At 40.2% G+C, this 21,133-nt stretch overlaps 1 protein-coding gene across 1 annotated transcript; it reads right to left on the bottom strand.

Annotated features, from left to right (window-relative positions):
- Positions 1 to 1,446: 1,446 nt before the first annotated feature.
- Positions 1,447 to 18,823, bottom strand: LOC120718180 (speckle-type POZ protein). The gene is made up of 10 exons (XM_040006605.1): positions 18,698 to 18,823; positions 10,461 to 10,661; positions 10,248 to 10,369; positions 8,637 to 8,788; positions 8,369 to 8,496; positions 8,106 to 8,283; positions 7,955 to 8,010; positions 6,402 to 6,524; positions 5,066 to 5,208; positions 1,447 to 3,201 (listed from the first exon to the last, which is right to left on the bottom strand). Exons 2-10 carry the CDS (start codon positions 10,536 to 10,538, stop codon positions 3,057 to 3,059), a joined length of 1,125 nt encoding a protein of 374 aa, XP_039862539.1. The 5' UTR covers positions 10,539 to 10,661; positions 18,698 to 18,823; the 3' UTR covers positions 1,447 to 3,056.
- Positions 18,824 to 21,133: the final 2,310 nt, after the last annotated feature.

Consider the following 21,133-nt stretch of genomic DNA (forward strand, 5'->3'; position numbering starts at 1 on the left):
CTATGCAGCATACTGCTTTTTCTAAATTAGCAAGGACAGAGTGGTGGGAGGACCATCCACTACCAAAGACATATTAAAGTTCTATGCAGACATTTGATTTCAGCTTCTCTGCAGAGCGGCACCAGGAAGTTTTCAGTAAAGTGAAAATAATATATGGATAAGAGTGATTTGAAATCGCAAACTAACCTAGATAATTCTCCTTGCTGACAATTACAGTGACCAACACTTTTAAAAAAATGGACTAAATGTTCTTTGTGCAATCTACGGTCCCCTGTTGGTTTAAGGTATTTCCTGTTGGTTTCTCTTGTCAGGCCTAGAGAATATCGTCATAGCAACAAAGACAGTACCCCCCTTCAGTTTTTTGAGATTTTCAGATTGCTTTTTGAGATTGCTTATACAGTTCTCTTAAGTTCCTGCAAGGGTAATCCAGCACTTTAGAAAAAAAATTCAGTCATTTTGCCGCTTTGCTGCTGGGCTCAATATTATTGTGTTTGGTTTCAAGTAGATGGTTTACTCAGAGACTGCAAGGTCCTTAAATTCTGTGGCTGCAAAAAAAAGCCCAAAGCATCACCCCTCAACCACTGTACTTGACAGTTTTTTTTTTGAGGTGTTTTTGCTTATATGCTGTTATTTTCACCAAACATGGCGCTGTGCATTATGGCCAATCTATACCACTGTTCAAAAGATTTTTTGCCAAAGTCTCGTGGTTTGGTTAGATGAGACTTGGCTGTGCTGCCATGTTCTCTTTAGAGAGAAAAGGTGTGCTCCTGCAAATTCTTTAAAACAAGCCACACTTTCTAATAGTAATGTCATGAAATTTGGGTGACACCTAACTCTTGGGTTTGTTTTTTAATTTCTATTTTTCCTTTCCACAGTTTCTCAGTGTTGCACTGCATTGAATGTTCACATTCAATGCATTTGCTAAATTGCCAGCACCTGGTTGCCTCTTACCCTGTAAATTCTTATGGAAGCAAGAGGTATACTTAGTTTTAAATTTAAAAAAAATGACACGGTGTAATACGTCACGTGTTACGGTTCATCCAACCACAAGACCTATGGATCAGATTATTATTGTTACACAACATCTGTTATGTAAAACCTTAATACTTCTTTTTACCTTGACTGTACATATCTTTTATAACGTCCATTGTTATGAACAATATCTATGATTTATTGTTATTCTCCTATGCTGCTATACAGTGAGTAATAATAGACTGCAACAACATCTGCCAGAATTTGGGTATTGGAGACAGAATATAGTCTATATATAATAATTAATAGCTAACGATCTAAGACATTTAGGATAAAGTCTGTGCTCACTTCAAAATATTTTTCTGTGGCAAAACTCCATAAATTCTCTTTCCTTTGGAGGTTTATGTGCCTTTAAGCAAACGTTTGACTACAACATACATAACTCAGAGAGAAATACCCAGACAAAGCTTGCACTGCATTCAATACAAAATAGTTGTGGTTTATTCTTTTGGGAACAAAAAATGGCAACAACTAAGTGTCACTTCTCATATTCAGCGATATCTACAGGAAAGAAACAACAATGGTTCCTTCTATCAATTACCATTTTTCACCAGGTTAAAATGATAACTTCAAAAATGTATTTCATATGGTTTTACCTTGGTGTGCATGTGTTTCACATTATGTCTATTCTGAACATTAAAACGTGTTCATTTCAATTTCATTTCCCTTCAGTCTTTATGCCTGCAAAGAATTTCTCTGTTGAAAATGCTTTTGTTTAAACACAGCTTCAAAAGCACTGGTGTCTGTACAAATTCCTATGAAAAAAAAATAGAAATAACATTTTTGAGGGAAAAAAAAAATACCTCTCATAAAATAACATCGACACGCCTTATCGGACTCTAATGTAACCATTTCTTAACCTCCCTTTGTTGTCTTCTAGTAGGTTTGTCTGTCTACACCTTAGACATCATTTTCTCTCAAGGGCTACAAAGAGATCCAGACACAAAACAAATTTCCCCAAGAATGACATCCAGTTGTGCGTTGCTATTTTCCGTATCCTTTTTAAACTGGTTTTCTCCACTAATTAAAAAACAAACAAAAAAAACAAAACAAAACAAATGAAAACAGATGCAGATGAAGTTTGAAGAGTTCTACATGGGAGATCATGTGTTGGTTTTTTTTGTCACTTGCTGATAAATCTTCTTAAAGGGTACTTGTTCTTGGTGGTCCAGCTGGGTCTCTAGTCCAAGAAGCTTGCATCAATGTGTGCTTGCCTACAGTATTTCTACTTTACTGCTGGTAAGGGTTGACACGGGGGTGACCTGTGAATTTAGTGCAATGTTTTCCCCACTTTCTTTGGGAAAATTTGATGATTTTAGGCCCATATCTGCTGTTGCTGCTTCTTTTTTTGTTTTTTTGACTAGCCCTTGGTTGTCTTTCTTGGGGTCTTCTAGTTTGAAAGGCCCATTTCATCTTCTTTAGTCCCTCACAGGCCCACGTGTCCTGTAGTTTTTGGGCTTCTCTCACGGCTCTACTCCAAACACTAAGAACAGAGCAAAAAAAGAAGCCATGTGATAAAATAGACACTTAAAAGACCTCATCTGCAATAGTCCTTCAAGCCTCCAAGTTTCAAAAACGGTTGGCTCCTGTTGGGTTCATGTGTCCAGTTCTTCCTCCTGAACAGATTCCAAAGTAGGAACTACCAAGGATTTTGGATTTATTCACGGAAAAGAGACCTCACTAAACCAGAGCCGAGGAGAAAGGAGAGGGTGCTGTGGGTTTTTCTTTTTCCTTTGTAAACAACAAAACATCCACTTAACAATCCCACTTCTCCCTCTCGTCCATCTCTTCCTCCTCCTTCCCTCCATCTTTAGAAGAGACTAAATACAGCAGGTTCTGGATGGGGCAGAAGGGGGAGATTTGGGGAGAGGCTGTAGGTAGTGTAGTAGGTAACAGCAAGGGGGAAAGGTTGTCCCTGTGTGTTTGAGGGTTGGGGGGGGGGGATCTGTGTGTTTTTGTGAGTGCATGTATGTGCAAAGGTGTGAGTTTGTATGAGTGTGTGTGGATGCCTTCCTGTGGGACTGTTAGGACTGTTTGAGGCGTTTGCGTGGGGGTCCGAGGAAAGGGCACTGAGCAGAAGCCAGGGAGCGATACGCTTCAGCCACCAGGTGCGGATGAGACGCCACCATGGACTTCCAGCCTGCTGTCTCCATCACCTCTGCAGCATGGCTGGTGGATGAGATGAGAAAGGAAGAAAATAAAAAAGATTACAAATCAAGTTTTCCTTAAGTAAACACATGCATAACAAATGTACAGACAGGCAATCTGGAAATCCTAAATAATGGCAGATTGTTTGGATCCAATTTTCCTGTGAATAGTACAGACTGCGTGAAACCATTTTACAGGTGTTATACTTCTGCCAAGGTCCGCTTGAGGCTGATTGACTGAAATTTCCCTGTCAGATGGTGAACGTGGCTTTGCCAATTTTTAGTTATCATGCAGACTTTGTGGAAAATTTACACAACAATGCTCCAATTACTCCAATTACTGTGCCTTCAGACTTCAAAGAATGACAACAGGAATGACTGCTGGGCTGTGGTGACTCCAGCTGCTGGTTTACAATAGTGCTCAAAAGATACAAAATCTCCATTTCCAGTTAAAAGTTTATCCTTAAAGTAGGAGCCAGAATCAGGAGTTCAACTAAAGCTTAAGGGAGAGTTGGAAGCCTAAACCGGTGTAATCCCACATCATGACTGAGATTATAGTGACAATTTTTTTTCTAATATACTTTTTATTCATTATTACCTGAAAGTAGTGAGAGCACAAAGTCATCAGTGAAGTGTTCACAGAGGTCACAGATCAAGGGAAGCGATGGGCATTTTCCCAACAGACTGTTACACTTTCAGTTAAAGGTAAACATAGTGTAAACATAATGGTAATTTTATGATTTTTAATGATTTCGTTCTCATCTTTTATGCCTAAAAAAAAAAAAAAAAAAAGATGGGTGCACAAATTTTAATTTTGGATTTTTCTAATCCACACAGGGTGAAAATAACACATACAGCCTCAAATATATACATACCTTCTACTAATATTTGGTTAAATGTCTCTTAGCAAGTTGCACCTTTTGGTAACCATCAACAAACTTCTGGCATGATCCAGCCTGAATCGTCTTGGCAGAGTAGTTTCATGGCATAAACCCAGCTCTTAAGCTTAGCTCACAAATTTTCAACAGGGTTGAGGTCGGAGCTTTGGGAACACCATTACATAGGCTTGTGGAAACATCTGACCACACCTGTACATACAGACTATAGCCCTGACGGTCACAGAACTAGCCGTTTGCTTCCATACACTTCATTCTGTTGTCTCCTATTCAAAAGCAGACTCAGTTTTTCTTTTGTACCACAAACTGAAACTCTTTCATTCTCCCATTTTGCCTGATAAATAACAATTAAATGGACACATAGTAGCAGTTAAGCGGAATCACATGCTAATGCAGTTCCTCAATCATACAACATCCTCCCTTCATTTATGCTTCTATGGATACACAGCGAGTTTGAATCCTTCTGATGGAAAAATGTTTTGGGGACAAAGAAGTCCATATTGAAAAGATATAATTATATTATATTATATTATGTTAGCAGAAATGTTGTTAAATCATGTTTTGTCGAGCCACATCGCCCGGCCCTACATTAACAAAAAAAAGAAAGATAATAGTAATATCTGAGCCCACCATCAGCACAGACGTGTGTTAATATCACACTTTCAGTCAACAGAGGAGGTGACAACAGACTAGTGAGGAGTCAGGTTGCCCCGATCCCTATGAAAGCCATGGCAGGGTTTAATAATATCAGGCAGACCACTCCATGGGGGCATATGTGAAATTAAAATCACTAACTGGCACAGAGCCATCAAGAGATGAGGCGAGCTCAGGTACTACCTGTAATGATGCCAAGATAAAGAAGAACGACAAGAACCAAACTGACATGACAGAGACAGGATGTACAGTGGATGTGGAGGACCTGCGAGTGCGTGAAAGAGGTGTTGGAAACCCTATTGCATGTGACGATGAGCTCTTTTTTCTTCAACTTACTAGTTAATGAAGTCGACGGCCTGCGTTTTGAGCTGGTCGGCACTGTGCAGGTCAGCGAGGATCAGGATCTCAGCAGCGTTTTCCACAGACAGGCTAGTGCACAACGCGTCCTCACACATGACCTTCAGTCTCTCCAGAGCATACTGTAAAAGAGTGGATACAAGAAGATTGGCAGTTTCCTCTTCTCCATCAGTATCTATGTGGTCTCTGCTGTCACAGTTGACCATTTCAGTGTTCAAACACAAAGCTTCATTTAGTCTTGTTGTCAGTGGGGTCTGATCTATAAAATATATTATGTTTTAAAGAGATAAATAGGAGAGTAGGATATAAACATTTCAATGCTCGACCTCTGAGGGAAACTGTCTCAAAGCCAGCTCCACATTTGGTGTCATGGAGGAGTGAGATCAGCGTTAAATCATCCAACTGTTCACTGAAATCATAAAGTCTTACTGGGAAAAGGTTTACTGGGTACACTTGTATCATGCCATGCATTAATGCAACTAATTATCTTTACCTCAAGGGATTTCTGAAAGCTCTCTGCAAAATATACTTAGGACTAATTACAGTCTATAAGCTCTGTAGTTGTATAAGGTTTTGTCTGCACTAGATTATCAAGAGAAGAAAGGAGGGAAAAACATGTTAGATGAAGCATTTCATGTGTAGTTGTTCATTATTCTCCAAAAACTGACAGAGAGCCCTCAGAAACAGTGCTGAGCTGTGTGGTAGCATCCAAACCTCATTACAGTAACTTCTGCACTGGTCATGTGACGCACACTGTGTAAAAAAGCCCTTTTGTTTTATAGCCACAGTCACTGCAGAAGCAGGTGGGGTGAATTGTTGAATGCAGTTTTTCTGAGGGCCACAACCCCCCCGAATGATTTTTTTTTTTCTTAACAGAATTCGATCCAAGCTCTCTGTGGGCTCGATTCAAAAGGTCTCTCATACACATGCTCAGTGGGCTCAAATTCCTCCATTGTCCACTAATTGCACCGGTTGACAGTTCAATCCCCACATGTTAAGGTGCCCTTGGGAAAGACACTGAACACCAGGTTACTCCCCAATGGCAGGTAAATCAAATTTTTTCCGAGCCTTAAAAACCCCAGAAAATGGCTCGTTGTATTTGAGTTTTACCAATTCAGTCATTTGTAATTTTATTTTATCCCATTCATGTTCACAGAAAGCCAACAGCAACACTAGTCACGCACGAGCTCTGTGGCCTCAACGTGCAGGTGCCTCAAACTGTAGAAATCCTGAGTATGTGGCCATGTTACAAACAGGCAACAGGCTTTCCCACATCCACAGAGTGTCGGGTAGCAGCTTCCCACTCTTATATTACCTTATCAGCTGCTGCAAGCAAGTCATCTGCCATTTTGTCCAGGTTTGGAGCCTTGTCTGTGTAAATGAAGCACATCATCTCTTTGAAAACCTCGGGCTCCACATCGTTGATCTCCACACGATTCTGACAAGACACAAGGGATGGAGACTGAATGAAGCATCGATGACATGAGCTTTAACTGCACTTCAACAGCACATTTGTATCACACCAGAAAAATTTAAATCCAACCTGATTTTATTTATAAAGCACTTTTTAAAAACCAAGAGTTACAAAGCATGAAAGCACCACAAAACAATAATAAACGAGGGTAAGAACACACTTTCTCTTTTTTTTTTATTCCTCGAGTTAAAAGCCAAGGAATAAAAATGAGTTTTAAGATGCGTTTTTAAAAACAGGCAAATATGTACAGGGAAATAATTCCATAATTTGGGGATGATAGCTGATGAAGCTTGACCCCTGGTTTTCAGACAGGTTTCTGGGACTTTCAGCCGGTCCTCAGCGACCTCAAGGAACATGTAGTTCAGCAGGTCACGTGTAAAAATATATATAGTGGTGCTGATCCATTAAGAGGTTTTAAAAAGAAATAATAAAATCTTAAAATGAATCTTAAAAATGAACGTAGAGCCAGTGGAGGGAAACCAAGACAGAGGAAATGAGCCTGTGGTATTTTGAACCAACTGTGATCACAAGAAGCGTTACTAAGGCCAACATAAAGCCCATTACAGTTCTCCAGACACACTGTGTTAAAGGATGCTCAAAAACATTTAGAAATAAAGCAGATTTGATCTCGTATAAAAGCCTCAAGTGGTAAAAAAACAAAACAAAAAACATTTAATGGCATCATTTATCTGCTTATCTAGTTTAAACACAGTCACAGTCCACTGTGCGTCTAACATGTAGCTGCTCAGAGGGGCACAGGTCCAGGAGAAGATCAGCACACTGGGTCAAAAACAATGACCTCATTCTTAATAAAAATTATTTATACTGCTGAAATGCAGAAATCAGTAATTAAGCAGCTTTACATGAGCAAGAGAACATTTTTTATTGAAATATTTGGGGTGCACTTGCATAGTCATCAAGTAAGTGTGAGACTGTCTTGCGTATCAGCCTAGTGTGATCCATTATTTATACCTACATTAGCAGTCACTTAATAATACCCATAGGCATTTGTGGTTAAATTACTGAAAGAGTTCAGTTTGGCTGAATTCAGTATTATCTGTAATTTAATAAATTCATAAAGGCCATTTTATGCCAACCACTCCTGCAATCTCATTTCTTACAGTCACCTGTGCAAAAATGAAAAAGGAAAAAAAAAAAAAAGCTATTCTGTGCGTCTGCAGCTTTGTCAGTGAAGGATGAATCCTGACCCCCAAGATCGGCAGGACAATTGCATTTCAGCTGTGCTATCATTCAGTTTCACCAAACGGCTCTGTGCTGCAGCCATTTGACAGCACGCAATCCTTCACTCGTTTTAACCTCACATCACGGCAGTGAAAATCTGAGGATTTTAAAAAAAAAAAAAAAAAAGAAAAGCTTTGGGACCTTGGGTTTACCTTTTTGCTCTCTTCCATCTCGTGCTCAAACATGGCGCTGAATACTGGGGAACGTGCTAGGAAACAGGAAAAGAACAACTTGCAGTCATGGCGCTAATTAGCAAAAACTTGAATAAATTTCAATATATAAACATGAAGAAGAAGCTTGTACCTGCTAGGATGGCTTTATGTGCTTGAAACTCCTGGCCAGCCACACACAGGGAGCAGTCTGTGAAACGTGAGTTCTCCCACAGGCCGCCCAGCTCGTCTGCTAGCCGGCAGTCGGGTACCTTTACCATGTTCATGGTGTTCTGACCAGAAATGTTGACAGAGTCCTGCACCACACTCACCTCAAGGGGACAAATGTAATGAAACGCAATGCGTCAAAAATGCAAGGTCAGAAAGAAAAGGCAACAGCAAAATGTAGCCACGTACCTCACAGAAGAGCGTGAGCTTGTCATCAGGTAGAAGGCCGTTGGCCTCATCTAGGAGGAAATCTCTCCGGATGAACTTTTTAAAACCCCAATCCTTCCCCTGGACAAAACGATACGCCCTCTGGCTTTCTGCAGACAGAGCAGACACAGAGAAGCCACGATAAGGAAAGTCTAAGAAGAAACTATTTTACAAAAGCTCAATGCAGAAAAATTATTAACGCCTACAAAATCTGAAAATGTGTCTGTTTCACTGAATATTCTGTACTCACCCATGGCTTTGGTCTCCTCTCCCTTGGCGTTGAGGATAGAGAACTTGAACTTGGCACGCACCTCGGCTTTTGGACAGCTGACCAGCAGCAGGTAGAGGGACAGGTAATCTTTGCTCTCCTCATCCAGGCCCTTGGGATTCACCCGCAAACACCTGATGGGGACAGAAGATTCAACAAGAAGGTCAATGTAAAAATGTATTAACCCTTATTAGTATGTGTCATTCCTAACCAGTAGGACTGGGCTATATCATACCGTTCACGGTAATACCGGTGTAATTTTGGGCAACGATAGGAAAATGAAATATCGCGATAGAATATGGGTAAAACGCGCATGCGCAGTACCTTTATTTACATACGCACATGGCGGCGACGCAGAATGAGAAGAGCAAAAGCGTATCGTTGAATGAAACGGATGAACCAGAATTGGTTTGTAAAAATGCTGCAACGACAGTGGTGTGGAACTGGTTTAGCTTTCGTCCGTCAGATACACAACAAAACACTATTTTTGGTAGAGCATGCTAGCGGGCCGTCGTTATTACCGTGTTGTTTGGAAAATACGGCACACTTAAAATTAATCCTTTGATTTTTCTGAAAATCGACAGCGCCCCTTATAATCCCGTGTGCCTTATGTATGAACTCTGGTTGTGTTTACTGACCTCGAAACAATTTTATGTCGTACACGGCACTCAAAAATCTGTCAAATGTTTTAGTACGACTTTGCTACACCGCTTGATGGACTGTCGGAGCATTACGGCTGCTCCCTCGGCAGCCAGGAGCCTCGCGGAGTGATACGTACTGCGCTTCAACATAATATTACCCTATTGTGTGTGTATAAACTCTTTTTAAGTTTTGTGGATTTTATACATGGTTGTGCTCAGGATATGTCGGCCAATTTCCACTGGAAATGCCTTTTGGTTAAACTGTCAGCAAGGAATTTGCAGTTGCACTGTTAAATTTTTATATAACTTTAATGCACATAAAAAACAGCTGCTTGTTTAAGTGAAAATACATTGATGGGGTTTTTTTGCACTAATAAAGTTGTGGAATTGTAAAGTATTTTGTCTAGTGTCAATTATATCGTCAGTTATATCGTTATCGCAAATTTTGAAATGTATATCGTGATAAATATTTTTGGTCATATCGCCCTGCTCTACTAACCAGACTATTATGCTGTGCAAGGAAAGTGCAGAAGTTGCACACCAGGAAAGCTTAATGATTTCTTTGTTTTGGTGTATAAGGCTCTTTTATTGAAGTTGTACTAGAGGTCATTCATTAAGGCTAAATCAGGCTAAACCTGTGTTATAAATCTACATTTATGTTACGTTTGTACAGATTTTGAGAGATTTTAAAAAGAAATCTGATTAAAGCTAGGATGCTACATAAGGAAATGTTAGCCACGCTTTTTTGGATTTCCATGAGAATCCACAGTGAGAGATTTCTGAGAGATTAGAGCTTGGATGGCTCTAACTGAAATGATATTTGAGCAGGTTGCTTGACTGTTTGTAAACAGCTTGAAAGGACTTCCATCAGACAGATTATTACATCTGTGTGTGTCAGTCTGAGCGGGATTATCCAAATGTTTGCAACAAAGCAGCCCTCATTCTGACGCACCATTTCAGCTTGTCATTGGCCCCAGAAGAGAAGGTGGAGCTCTTGATGACCTCCCCCATCTCCTCACGACAGAAGCTGAAGTTATTGATGGTCCACATGTAAGAGAACTTCACCACTTTGATCTGTTAAAAGGAAGAATACATTCAGAAAAGGCTTAGATTCATTAATCCGAGGTTCAATCAGACAGCGAGCCTGAAACAAGAGTCATTTCACCTGAGTGTAGCACCAGCTCTCGGCCACAGGCCCGCTGGACATTTCCGCAGGGGGAGGGGGACTCGGGACTCTTGACATTGCCAGTGTGACAGATGTTTGGGGCAAGAGGGTGAGGAAGAGGAATCTGTCACTTCCACTCGTCAGTGTTCAGCCCAGACGTCGATCTGCATCGGTGCGCGTCACATGGAAGCTGTTTGCCCCCTGCAGGCAGAGAATGTGATGAATTAGTCTGAACCATACTAATGTTTAAGTTTCACTCACACACTGTACAAAAAAAAAAACATTTTACTGTGATGCCTCCATCAACCACTTGAGCTGCAGTTTATATCCAGACTGTAGAGACTAGTGCATGAATTCATGAGTTGTGGATTTAAAAAAAAATAAATAAAAAAAAAAAAAAAAAAAAAAAAAAAAAAATGGGAGGTTGCAGGGACCTTGAATTTCTGATCAAGCCATCCTTGAGTTTAAGTAAAAGTTTGCAAGTGACCTCGACCTTAGCCTGAACATTTGAGCCAAATTTGAAGTTATTCCCTGGAACAGTTTAAGCCATACAGTGTTCACAGAGACAGGACACTGGCGCTGGATCTTTCATTAATCTAGGTGAGGACCGAATATCATTTCATTCGTGTGGCCCCTGCTGCACAATACTGAGGTTTGTTGGCTTGGAGTTAGATGAATTGTCCCTGACCCACTGGAGGACAGCAGGAGATCGATGGCACCATGCCTGTTCTAAGATCAATAACTGCTGCAGCTGCAATTAAGTCTCAAAAATGAACTGTAAATAAACAAGCCGTCTCCTAGGACTGTGCTAGGAGTTTGGACCCACCGGCCACGCTCCCTAATTAACTTAAAGTCACACAGAAGCGCCATGCAGATCAGTACATGCACGCACGCATGCACGCACGCACACATGCACACACACGCACACACACACACACAGAACAGACTTCATTCCTTACACACAAATAAGCCACAACATTAAAGTTTTTATATTGATTATCTTGTTTTAATCCAATTCATGAGAAGCCTTTCTGCCTTGACATTCACACACTCCCAAAGCTGCCCGGGAACAGCTTGAGGAAGTTTGGAAGACAACAAAGAGTCCAAAGCTTAACTCCAAACTCCCCATTTCTCCTAGTAAAAAGGTGGTGTCAACCATAAGGCACAGGGGCCTGACTGCTTCATGTCTCTATTGTAATCTAAACATCAATAAAAACCTACAAGTCAAATATCAATCCACAACTGAAAAGACAAAGAACAAGTGCAATATTTTCCCTCTTTAAGGAAAGTTTAATACAACCGTTCGCCTCTTTTGTAGGTGCCCTTTAAAAGATTTAAATAAATATCCGTTTATTTTTTTTATTTTGTGGGAAATTAAGACAAACGGGGCTTTAAAAAGCTTTGAAATTTGATCTAACAATCTAGTTTTGTTGATGTTATATGGTATATAACACAAAAAAATAGTTCCCCACATCTAAACACAGAATTGTATAGTGGGTTTTCACGGTGCGTCATCAAACCGGAAGTCGCCATATTGGAGATACTGGAGTTAAACAAAGCGCGCGCAATCAAACAGATTCTAAACGTCGAACGAAAGGAAATGGTGAATTATTGCCGTGTTGATGGCTGTACCAATCGGTCAGACTGTGAAAAACATTTGCAGTTTTATAGACTGCCAAAAGTTATTACAAATCAGGGAGAACAATGCCGAAAGTTATTAGAGGAAAGGAGGCGGTTGCGGTTAGTGAAGCTAAACCAGGATCTACAAGGCAAAAATCTAGACAACATTCGAATTTGTTCTGCTCATTTCTTTTTCTATAGTTAAGCATACTTAATAAAATATACTCGAAGTATGCTACTTTTTGGTAAGGGATGATATCATACAGTTAAGGTTTGGTTGATTAAAGATGTTATTGCATTACTTACTTTGGCATTCACAACACATCTGTCGCTGATGACTTGATACTGCATCTCCCTCACCCATTCACACACCATCTGGTTATAGGCCTCCAAATTTTATAAGATTTAAGGTCTTCTGCTGTGTATGGGCTTGGCGAGAAAACCAGATAGTTGACGATATCAGGATATGCAATAGACGGAAGACTCTCCAGGTCGTCATTGATCCAAATGAAGGAGTCAATTCGTTTGGATCTGCACCACCAATAAACCTCAACTTTTCCAAATATCGTGCCCTTTGCTGCGGACCAAGTCCTTCCCTGTATGCCTTTGCATCTATAACGCATTTGAGGAGCTTTTCTGTGGTTTCAGACAGTGTTTGCAGTGTTTACCTCCGAGTGCCTCTGGTTTATTGGTGTTGTGTTAACACAACACGAATCTCTGTTAATCTGTTTCCATCCCCCCCATTTTTTATTTCCATTTCAACAGTCCTTGAACCGTTCATCCGTCTCTACCGGTGTCTCACACGCGGAGCCTTTAAAGTTTTTACGTCTTCATCCATAAATTCAATTTGGGACCAAAACTTGGTGTAACAAGTGGGAAGGTTGGGACCGCCAAGCTTTCTGATTCTGATAATTACACCGAATGCAGGTGAGATGCCAACAGTGAAAGTTCTTCAAGGCTCAATGAATTAAATACTGGATTCAGGACTAACTTTAGTATTTGCAGACAGTCAAGAGAGCTGGCTGAAATTCAGTCTTCTCCTGGGGTATGATACTTCATATGTTTTTGACGGTGGCAACTGGCAAGATGGAGACACAGAAGAAAGTACAGAGAAAGAAAATTAAACTTAAAGTGATAGAGAGGCCAAATAGAAAAAACAGGCAGCGAATGAAAGATGGAACACCGTCCAAGGAACTATTCACCAAGATAAATTGCCATGAAAACAGGTTGGATGGAGACAAAAGAAAATCAAACTGAGGTGTGAGAGAGCAATCAAATATAGATTTGTGGACTGAGGTGAAGATGCACACTGTATGGAAACTTTAGGTTCTGCACATTTCAAGAGCTGCAGGACCTCTTAATCAAGACACACAGATTTAGGGTAGTGCACTCATAACGAAACAGCTGAACTCATCATCAGCCTATCAGGTCTTAGAGTTTATTTTCTTTAAAAACAATTATTGCTCAACCCAAAAACTGACAATCCTCATTTCTTCAGTCTACAGCGAGTCTATAAAGCTATATGTGCATGTAATAAATTTTTTTTTTTTTTTTTTGGTCAACGTGGCAACAGAGTTACTGCTAATTTAAACAGGACGTTATCTGCTGCTGTAGCTTTGCACTAAAGCCACACAGCAGGTGAAACAGAGAGTGCCTTTTACTGTCAGGAAGGTTATAGACGCACACTATATGACAGCATTTACTGCAGGAATTGTTCATCCAACACACCTAACAGTTAAGACATTTTTATAGATTTGTCACTGACAAGTAATAGAAGGAGTACGCTGCAACCCTATTTCAAAAAGGTTTGTTGCTTTATCTTATTTTAAATTGGCAAGTTTTCGTGTTGTTTTAGTGTACACTGCAAGTTGCATGCAGCAGCTGGTTTGCTGTATATCAGATGAAGCCGTTTCATTAGGACTTGGTGTTAAAAAGCTCTTGATACTAACTTGCATCAGTCTCTTTGGTCTTTGTCAGTATCCTGTCAAATATTTTTTGTGGCGTGTTCCCATCTCTGAATGGAGGGCCTATGAACAGAGGATGACACGTGCTGTGCAGATTGTAAAGTCCTTTGTGACAAATTTGTGATGTGTGAAAATACACTATATAAATGGAAATGATTCCGTAACTTTAAAATGTCATTCACAGAGGTCAAAGGGTTTGTGATAAATTCATACAGCTTAATTTACACCTGATAATCTAAACACTTATCACCAGTTAGGGGGAAGTACTAAAACTCATTCTGGCAGTCCACTGAGCCTGTGCAATTAATGTTAAAAGACAAATGCTACAACTGCTAACCTGGCTAATGTATGTTATTCCCTAATAACCATGTTAACATTTTTGACATATTTAAAAAAAGTACAGCAGAGCTTTTAGATGTAAGGGCAGGGACAAAAACAATGTGTTAACGCCTACTGGAGGAATGCAGTTTCCTTTAGTTTGCTGTAGCTTATCATTCACATCGCTTTGGCTCAAGCATGCTGTTGTGCTTGACTGCAGCTTAGAGTCCACACATGGAGTTATCTTAACCATTTTCCTTCTGGTTGTTTAGTTATGGGCTCATTCAAAGTGTTCATACAAAGTGTTCATACATACAGTGTTCATACATTTCAAGTAAACTGTCAGAAAGGTTTTATTTTATGACGTTACACCCATCTATCTTAACCGCTTATCCGACTCAGGTAGCGTCTCATCAGCTGTTACTGGGCAAGAGGCAAGGTGCACCCTGGACAGCTTTCAAGGCTATCACAGGGCCCACACATAGAGATAGACAACCAGTCACACTCACGTTTACATCTAGTTTTAGAATAAATTGAAAGACCTAACATGTGTGTCTTTGTACTGTAGAAGGAGGCCATTGCACCTGGAGAAAACCCATGCAGGTAAAGTGGGAACAGGCAAAATCCATACAGACAAGCTACAGCTAGCAAGCGGGTTCAAACCAGGAGCTCTCTTGCTGTGAGGAGACCGTGCTAAGCACTCCACCACCATATTGTCCATTTATAATGGTAACATAAGGGGCATAAGCAAATTAAAAAGTATTATTCATTTGCTTAGGTCTTTTCTTTAAAAAAAATGTAAGCAGAAAAAGAGCAGTATTGTGTAAGATATAGCAACTATATTGATATTGGCAATATACAGTCCAATCATTTTAGCAAAAGCTAGGGCAAGGCTCTTACAATAATAACACCTGGAATCAAAACACAGCAGATTGCAAAAGTACATTCAAAGCCTGGGAGATGTTACAGGAAATAAAACTCCATTAACCTGTCAATTGTCAAGCCTTTTCAATTTTCAAACACAAAAAAGGCCAAACTTCACAGAGCTGCTGACATCATCCAACATGACAGCTTTGGCTACAAAAACCCACCGAGTAACTGCACAACATAAAAACAAAATAATAGGAAAACAAATCTTGGCAAAGGGTGACATAGACTATAAAGTGGATCTGAGTTCAACACAAAACTCCACGATTACTTTGCGAACACAAAAACCGATCCTGGTATATACTGAGAGGACAGCTGAGACTGCGGTAAATTTGCTCAGCTCAGATGGGGTCCAGTATGTTTGGTTTGCGCCTGACCAGAATTATCACAATCAAAGCAAACCCCCAACACTGGGAGCTCTGGATGTGGGATTGTGAGGATGTGTGACTGCATGAGAGCTAAGGTGTTTATAGACGGCACAATGAATGACTCCTAGTCTGCAGAAGCCTGTCAGAAGAGGAACTACCCAAAGCGTAGTGCCAAAAATCACAGGTGGGGTGGGGGGCAAAAACTAAGACAAAAAGTATGTTGTCTAACTTGAATCCAAAAGAGCACCTTCAGGATATTTTAGAGACAAAGGAAGAGAAATGCAACGAGTCAAGCAGAAACAAGCTCTCCGTATATCTGTGCAGCGCTATGCAAAGGAGGACTGAGTCCATCACCAACAAATGAAGGTGGATATGCGATAAAAATAAATAAATGATTAAAATCATGGTAAGAAAAGTGTAACTGTTGCTGCATTTTCAATGGTAAGTAAAAACTATTAGTAATATTTTTCCTATTCAAATAAGACCAAATGCAGTTAATGCAAATGATCCTGCTGTATACTGGACATGTTTTATTTGTAGGTGATAAAAATAATAAATAAAAACCTGTGGAGATGTGGAATACACACTGTGGCAGTTATGTGTTTCCTGACATTTTACTCACCTGACTTAAAAAAAAGAAGACGAAAAAAAGGACAAATCAATCTCTACTCTAAATTAAAGACTGGAGGTTTGGAGGCATTTCAGACAGCAATTTTCAACGGGGGGGGATGGAAAAAAAAAATTGCAGGCCTTGTCGAAGTGTCAGTGAACACAATGTCTGTTTCCAAAGCTTTGGTCTTTGAGGACTGCAGTAAGCCACAGAAAACCTTAAAACTATAATTGGTACAGGGACCGGGGATCGATTGCAGGGCGCGTGTTCGGCCTCTGTGGGAGCGATTTCATATTCTGCCCTCGGTCACGGTGCTCCTCCTTTCCTAAAAACTCAATCTCGGAGAGGTATGAACTATTGATTTTGCTACAGCGATCAGCTTGCCTCGTTCTCATCCTCAACTTTGCGCAGACCCGCAATTACACTGAAGGGGATTTGACAGGGCGAAAAAGCATTAGCAGCCAGGTTTCGGCTCCTGTCTGTACTTCCCAAGCAAAACCCCACTCGCTTCACCACGTACATGAGGGTTAAAGGGAGGACAGGCCTCAATGCATTGCTAAGATCGCTGGTCACCTGGTTCATATTGTTACCAACAGATACACTTGCTGTCTTAACCTCCAAACACACATGGGAGTATCAGAGTAGTATTACTGTTTTCAATTTGCTTAATTTTGTATCAAACATTGGTTTAGTTTTGGGGGGGTTTTGAAGCTCAAAAACTAAATGATCCTTTGGAGACATTTATCTAACCACACAGTACTCAACTGAAATGAAATAAGTTAACATAGACCTGCATTTAGGGTCAGTGTGCTCATTATAATACATAATCCCCTACATCTTAATGAGCTAATAAACCCAGAGTGCATCCCTTTAGCGCAAATCCTGACATGTCAACCATGTCTATTATGTAAGAAGGGAAAATTAAGTAGCACAGATGCCATTCATTAACACAAAACAGTCAGTGGTCTGACTGAGTGGTCTGCATTTTTAAAATAAAAATCACCCAAATATTAATTAAAATATTCTTTTGATTGTAGTAATTTAAACCCATCACTGAGCCCTTCCTAGGGATGAAGCCAATGCTTGTGACTCAGAAATCACAATCATATGCATTAAGTTGAAAACCTATTTGAGATTTCAGCTGCAGCAGTCACTCTGCAACCTATGCGTTTTTAACAAAATAGCAATGAAAGCTCACAGGCAGTGGATTTTTCTTAGTGGGTCATCCCACTAAAGGTGAACTCAGCTCAACTGAGTTAAGTATAGGGGGGGTGGAAAAAAAAAAAAAAGATGAGCTCAGGGAAAAAACAGATTAAAGGCCACTTCAAGTCTGCTGCACGGCAGGTTTTTGATTTGGCAAAAGAAATGCATTGCTGGAATCAGTGCAACTGCTGCAAGACAGCCCTGCACTGCAAGTAATACTCAGCATCACCAAAATATAGAGCTGCAAGTCTATGTTCTGATAAATTATTTGATTGGCGGGGGGAAAGGCTTCTTAAAAACAAAGTTTCTCAAAGCCACAGTTTACAACTCAGTTTACCTGCCAGAAAGACATGTAAGCTGCATCAGAGATGTAGACGTCCTCCTTTAGATTTGAGATAAACACATAAATAACATGACTGGTTTAAGACTTTGTTTGTTTACACTGACCTGACTCACTCATTACTTTGTGCCTAAACCGAGAAGGCAATCAGTGTTCACAGTGAACTTTGACTCACAATTTCCACCCAAACAACAATCCCTGACAGCTGGTCACCTCACCACTTTGTGAGCAGCATGGTTTATACACTTTACAGGAATACAAGTCATAACCACATGAGCACTTCCACGGATAAACCTTTCGAGTTAAAACAGCCTGCACTGACTGAGCAGTGAGTGAATGACTCCAATAAACAGTATGACGGAGGCCCAGTTGTGAATTCCAAATCTAATTGAATGCAACACCACAAAGTTTAAACATGGTATTTTTCTGAGTATTTCTTTGAAGTTGAAGAGCCTGTACTTTAATTTAGTTCATGCCGGGAAGTTAAACTCACTTAATGTAGGCGGTGACAGTAGCAGGTAGTTAACCTGCTAACAATGTGCACTAATCGACACTGGTATTTCGTTTTGAAATGGCACCGCATTTTAATTACGAATGCAGACCATTGTGGTCATAAAAAAGAAACGTGACAGTCTCTGGCATAGCTATTAATACATAAATCCTGCCGGTAATCCAGACAATGCACCAATAGCACCACAGCTTAAGCGGGGAGAGCTAGTTGGCTAGTTAGCCCTTTGCCTTTAGCAGCTAACCTAAGCCAAACAAAAAGGTCGGGGAAATAACTGCGCAAACTGCAGCTAAAAATGCTACACGACTACCTTTGTCGTGTTTCTTTGAGTCCTTAATCCCTATCTCACAGCTTTCTTTTTATTTTCCGCTAGACTCACCTTAATGTTGGATTTAATTACAACGCTAGTTGGCCGGAGTCTTGTGTTGTTGTTAGCTAGCTGGCTGTTGAGCTGGACCGCTATAGCAGTGTCTCACAAATAGCACACCCTGCTGTCTGGGAGTAATTTCACAAACCACTGCTATGTATCCATCTATAAATGTGGTCTGAAGTTCATAAACACTTATCATCATGTCACGGTGATTTTCAGCTTATTTATTTTCAGCCTAATTATTTGTTTGAACTATTCTTTTCTGGGGTGTAATGACTGTACAACAACAAAAGTATTCTGGGTGCACAAGTTTAATTCCATTTTCAAATTCAAATTCAAATTTTATCTGAATTAACACACACAGCCATACACAGTACAACATGTGGTGAAATGCTTATTGCTGTGCAATACCCGACCATTAAATGACAGTAAGATTTACAGATTACTACAAAATTTACAGGTTTTAACTTAGAAATTTACAGTAAAAATGTGCAAATAACAGTTTATGAAATAAATTATGAATAAAAAAGAAAGAAGAAAGAAAGAAGAACTTATTAATTATAAGAAGTGTGCAAAAAAACCAGAGTGCGTGTGGTGATGTGATGCGTGTGGCAGAGTCCAGTCCTACACCTGGTTCAGGGTCCGAATAGCCTGGGGGAAGAAGCTCCTCCTCATTCTTTCTATTTTGGCCTTAAGGGAGCAGAAGCGCTTCCCAGGCCTCAACAGTGAGAAGAGTCCATTGTTGGGATGGTAGAGGTCCATCATAATCTTCCTGGCTTTAGTCTTTCACCGCTTGGTGTAAATGGACAGCAGGTCAGGAAGTTCTGATCAAATGATGCGTTCAGCCGAGTGCACCACTCTTTGCAGATCTTGTCTGTCCTGCTTGGTGCTGTTCCCAAACCAGGTGCAGATGTTTCCCATCAGGAAGCTCTCAATGGTGCAGGAGTAGAAGTTCTTAAGCACCCTCAGTGGCAGATGGAAGTCTCTAAGTCTTTTGAGTTTTCTCTAATCGACACAGGGTCAACATTGTACATACAGGCTCAAATATAAACATACACTCACTTAAATCTTTTATGTGTTGCTTAAGGTTTTACAGTGTCCAACACTCAGAGCAATAGGAAAGTCCAAGTAGCTCACTGAAGATTTAATATGAACTGTAGATTTACACAAGCTAGCAAGGTATTTTGGAGCCATTTCTAAACAACAGCACTATCCAAGATAATCAGTTCAAACTCTATTAAAGTACAACTTATTTTGATGTCTCATTTTGCCAAGGTCTGGAAGAAGACCCTCGGATAAGAGAGAAAATTGGTTAGGATGTTCAAGAACAACAGCTCTGGCCAAGAATGCACATCTATTCCAAATCTGACACCTTCAAGCTCAATTTAGAATTAGATTTGCTATATGGACAAGCCAAATCCATTCTAGGGAAGAGTATTATGGTCAAATGAGAAAAAGATGAGCTATTTGGCCACAACAACAGAGGGATGTTTCAAGAAGTAACAGTAAGAACACTGTACCAGCTGTCAAGCGTGCTGGTGGTAGCATCATGCTCTGGGACTGCTCCCAGTGGTGCTGGTACATTGCACACCTTAAATCAACAGTTAGATGTTTGAAACATAGACACAACTGAGTGTTGCAATAGGGAAATGATCCCAAACACATGTTACGTTGATTCGATAAAGCAATCGATAAAGCAGGCTAACACTAAGCTTCTAGAATGGCTGTCTCAAAACTCCAATGTCAACCCTATTGAGAATTCCATCAATTCCTCCAAAAAGACTGATTAAATATCCAGCTAGAATTGTGACACAGGCATCTGTGACACAAGCAAGTTGTGTCTCAACCATAACCCTTTGGTTATGGTTGAGACACAACCTGCTAAGGGGCATTTAACCAAATATTAGTGGGAGAGTATGTATATTTCCAATGGTCACCAATGTGTTGCAAGAAAGACCAATAACCATGGGAAAGTTTGAATCACCAGTTAAAATAACTCCAGTAACTGCATGTCTTTGGACTGTGGGAGCAAGCGAGAACATGCAGACTCCACACAGAAAACCCCCCGACCAGATGATGGATTCAAACCCAGGACCTTCTTGCTGTGAAGCAACAGTGCTAAACCCCATACGACCATGCTGCCCACTTGTATCCACTTAAAGTCTTTAAACATGTATGCTGTACAATCATTCCACCCTGGAAAAACAAGTTTAAAAAAACCCATTAAAAGCCCCAAATCACCATGACATTCACATGTACATAATGTATCCAAACAAAACTAATTGAGCCCATTTTAAAAAGAATAGTAAATAGCCCTGTAATCTCAAGCAGAGATAAATAGACATCAGCTGTTCAATGTAAAAATGAATTAAGAAGCATCACGTTATTAGCGCCTGTTTGAGTGTGTATATAACAAAAGCTTAAGCTTTTATGGAAAACATTATT

The sequence above is a fragment of the Simochromis diagramma genome, unplaced genomic scaffold (assembly GCF_900408965.1).
Source record: "Simochromis diagramma unplaced genomic scaffold, fSimDia1.1 OVJJ01000518.1, whole genome shotgun sequence".
NCBI lineage: Eukaryota > Metazoa > Chordata > Actinopteri > Cichliformes > Cichlidae > Simochromis > Simochromis diagramma.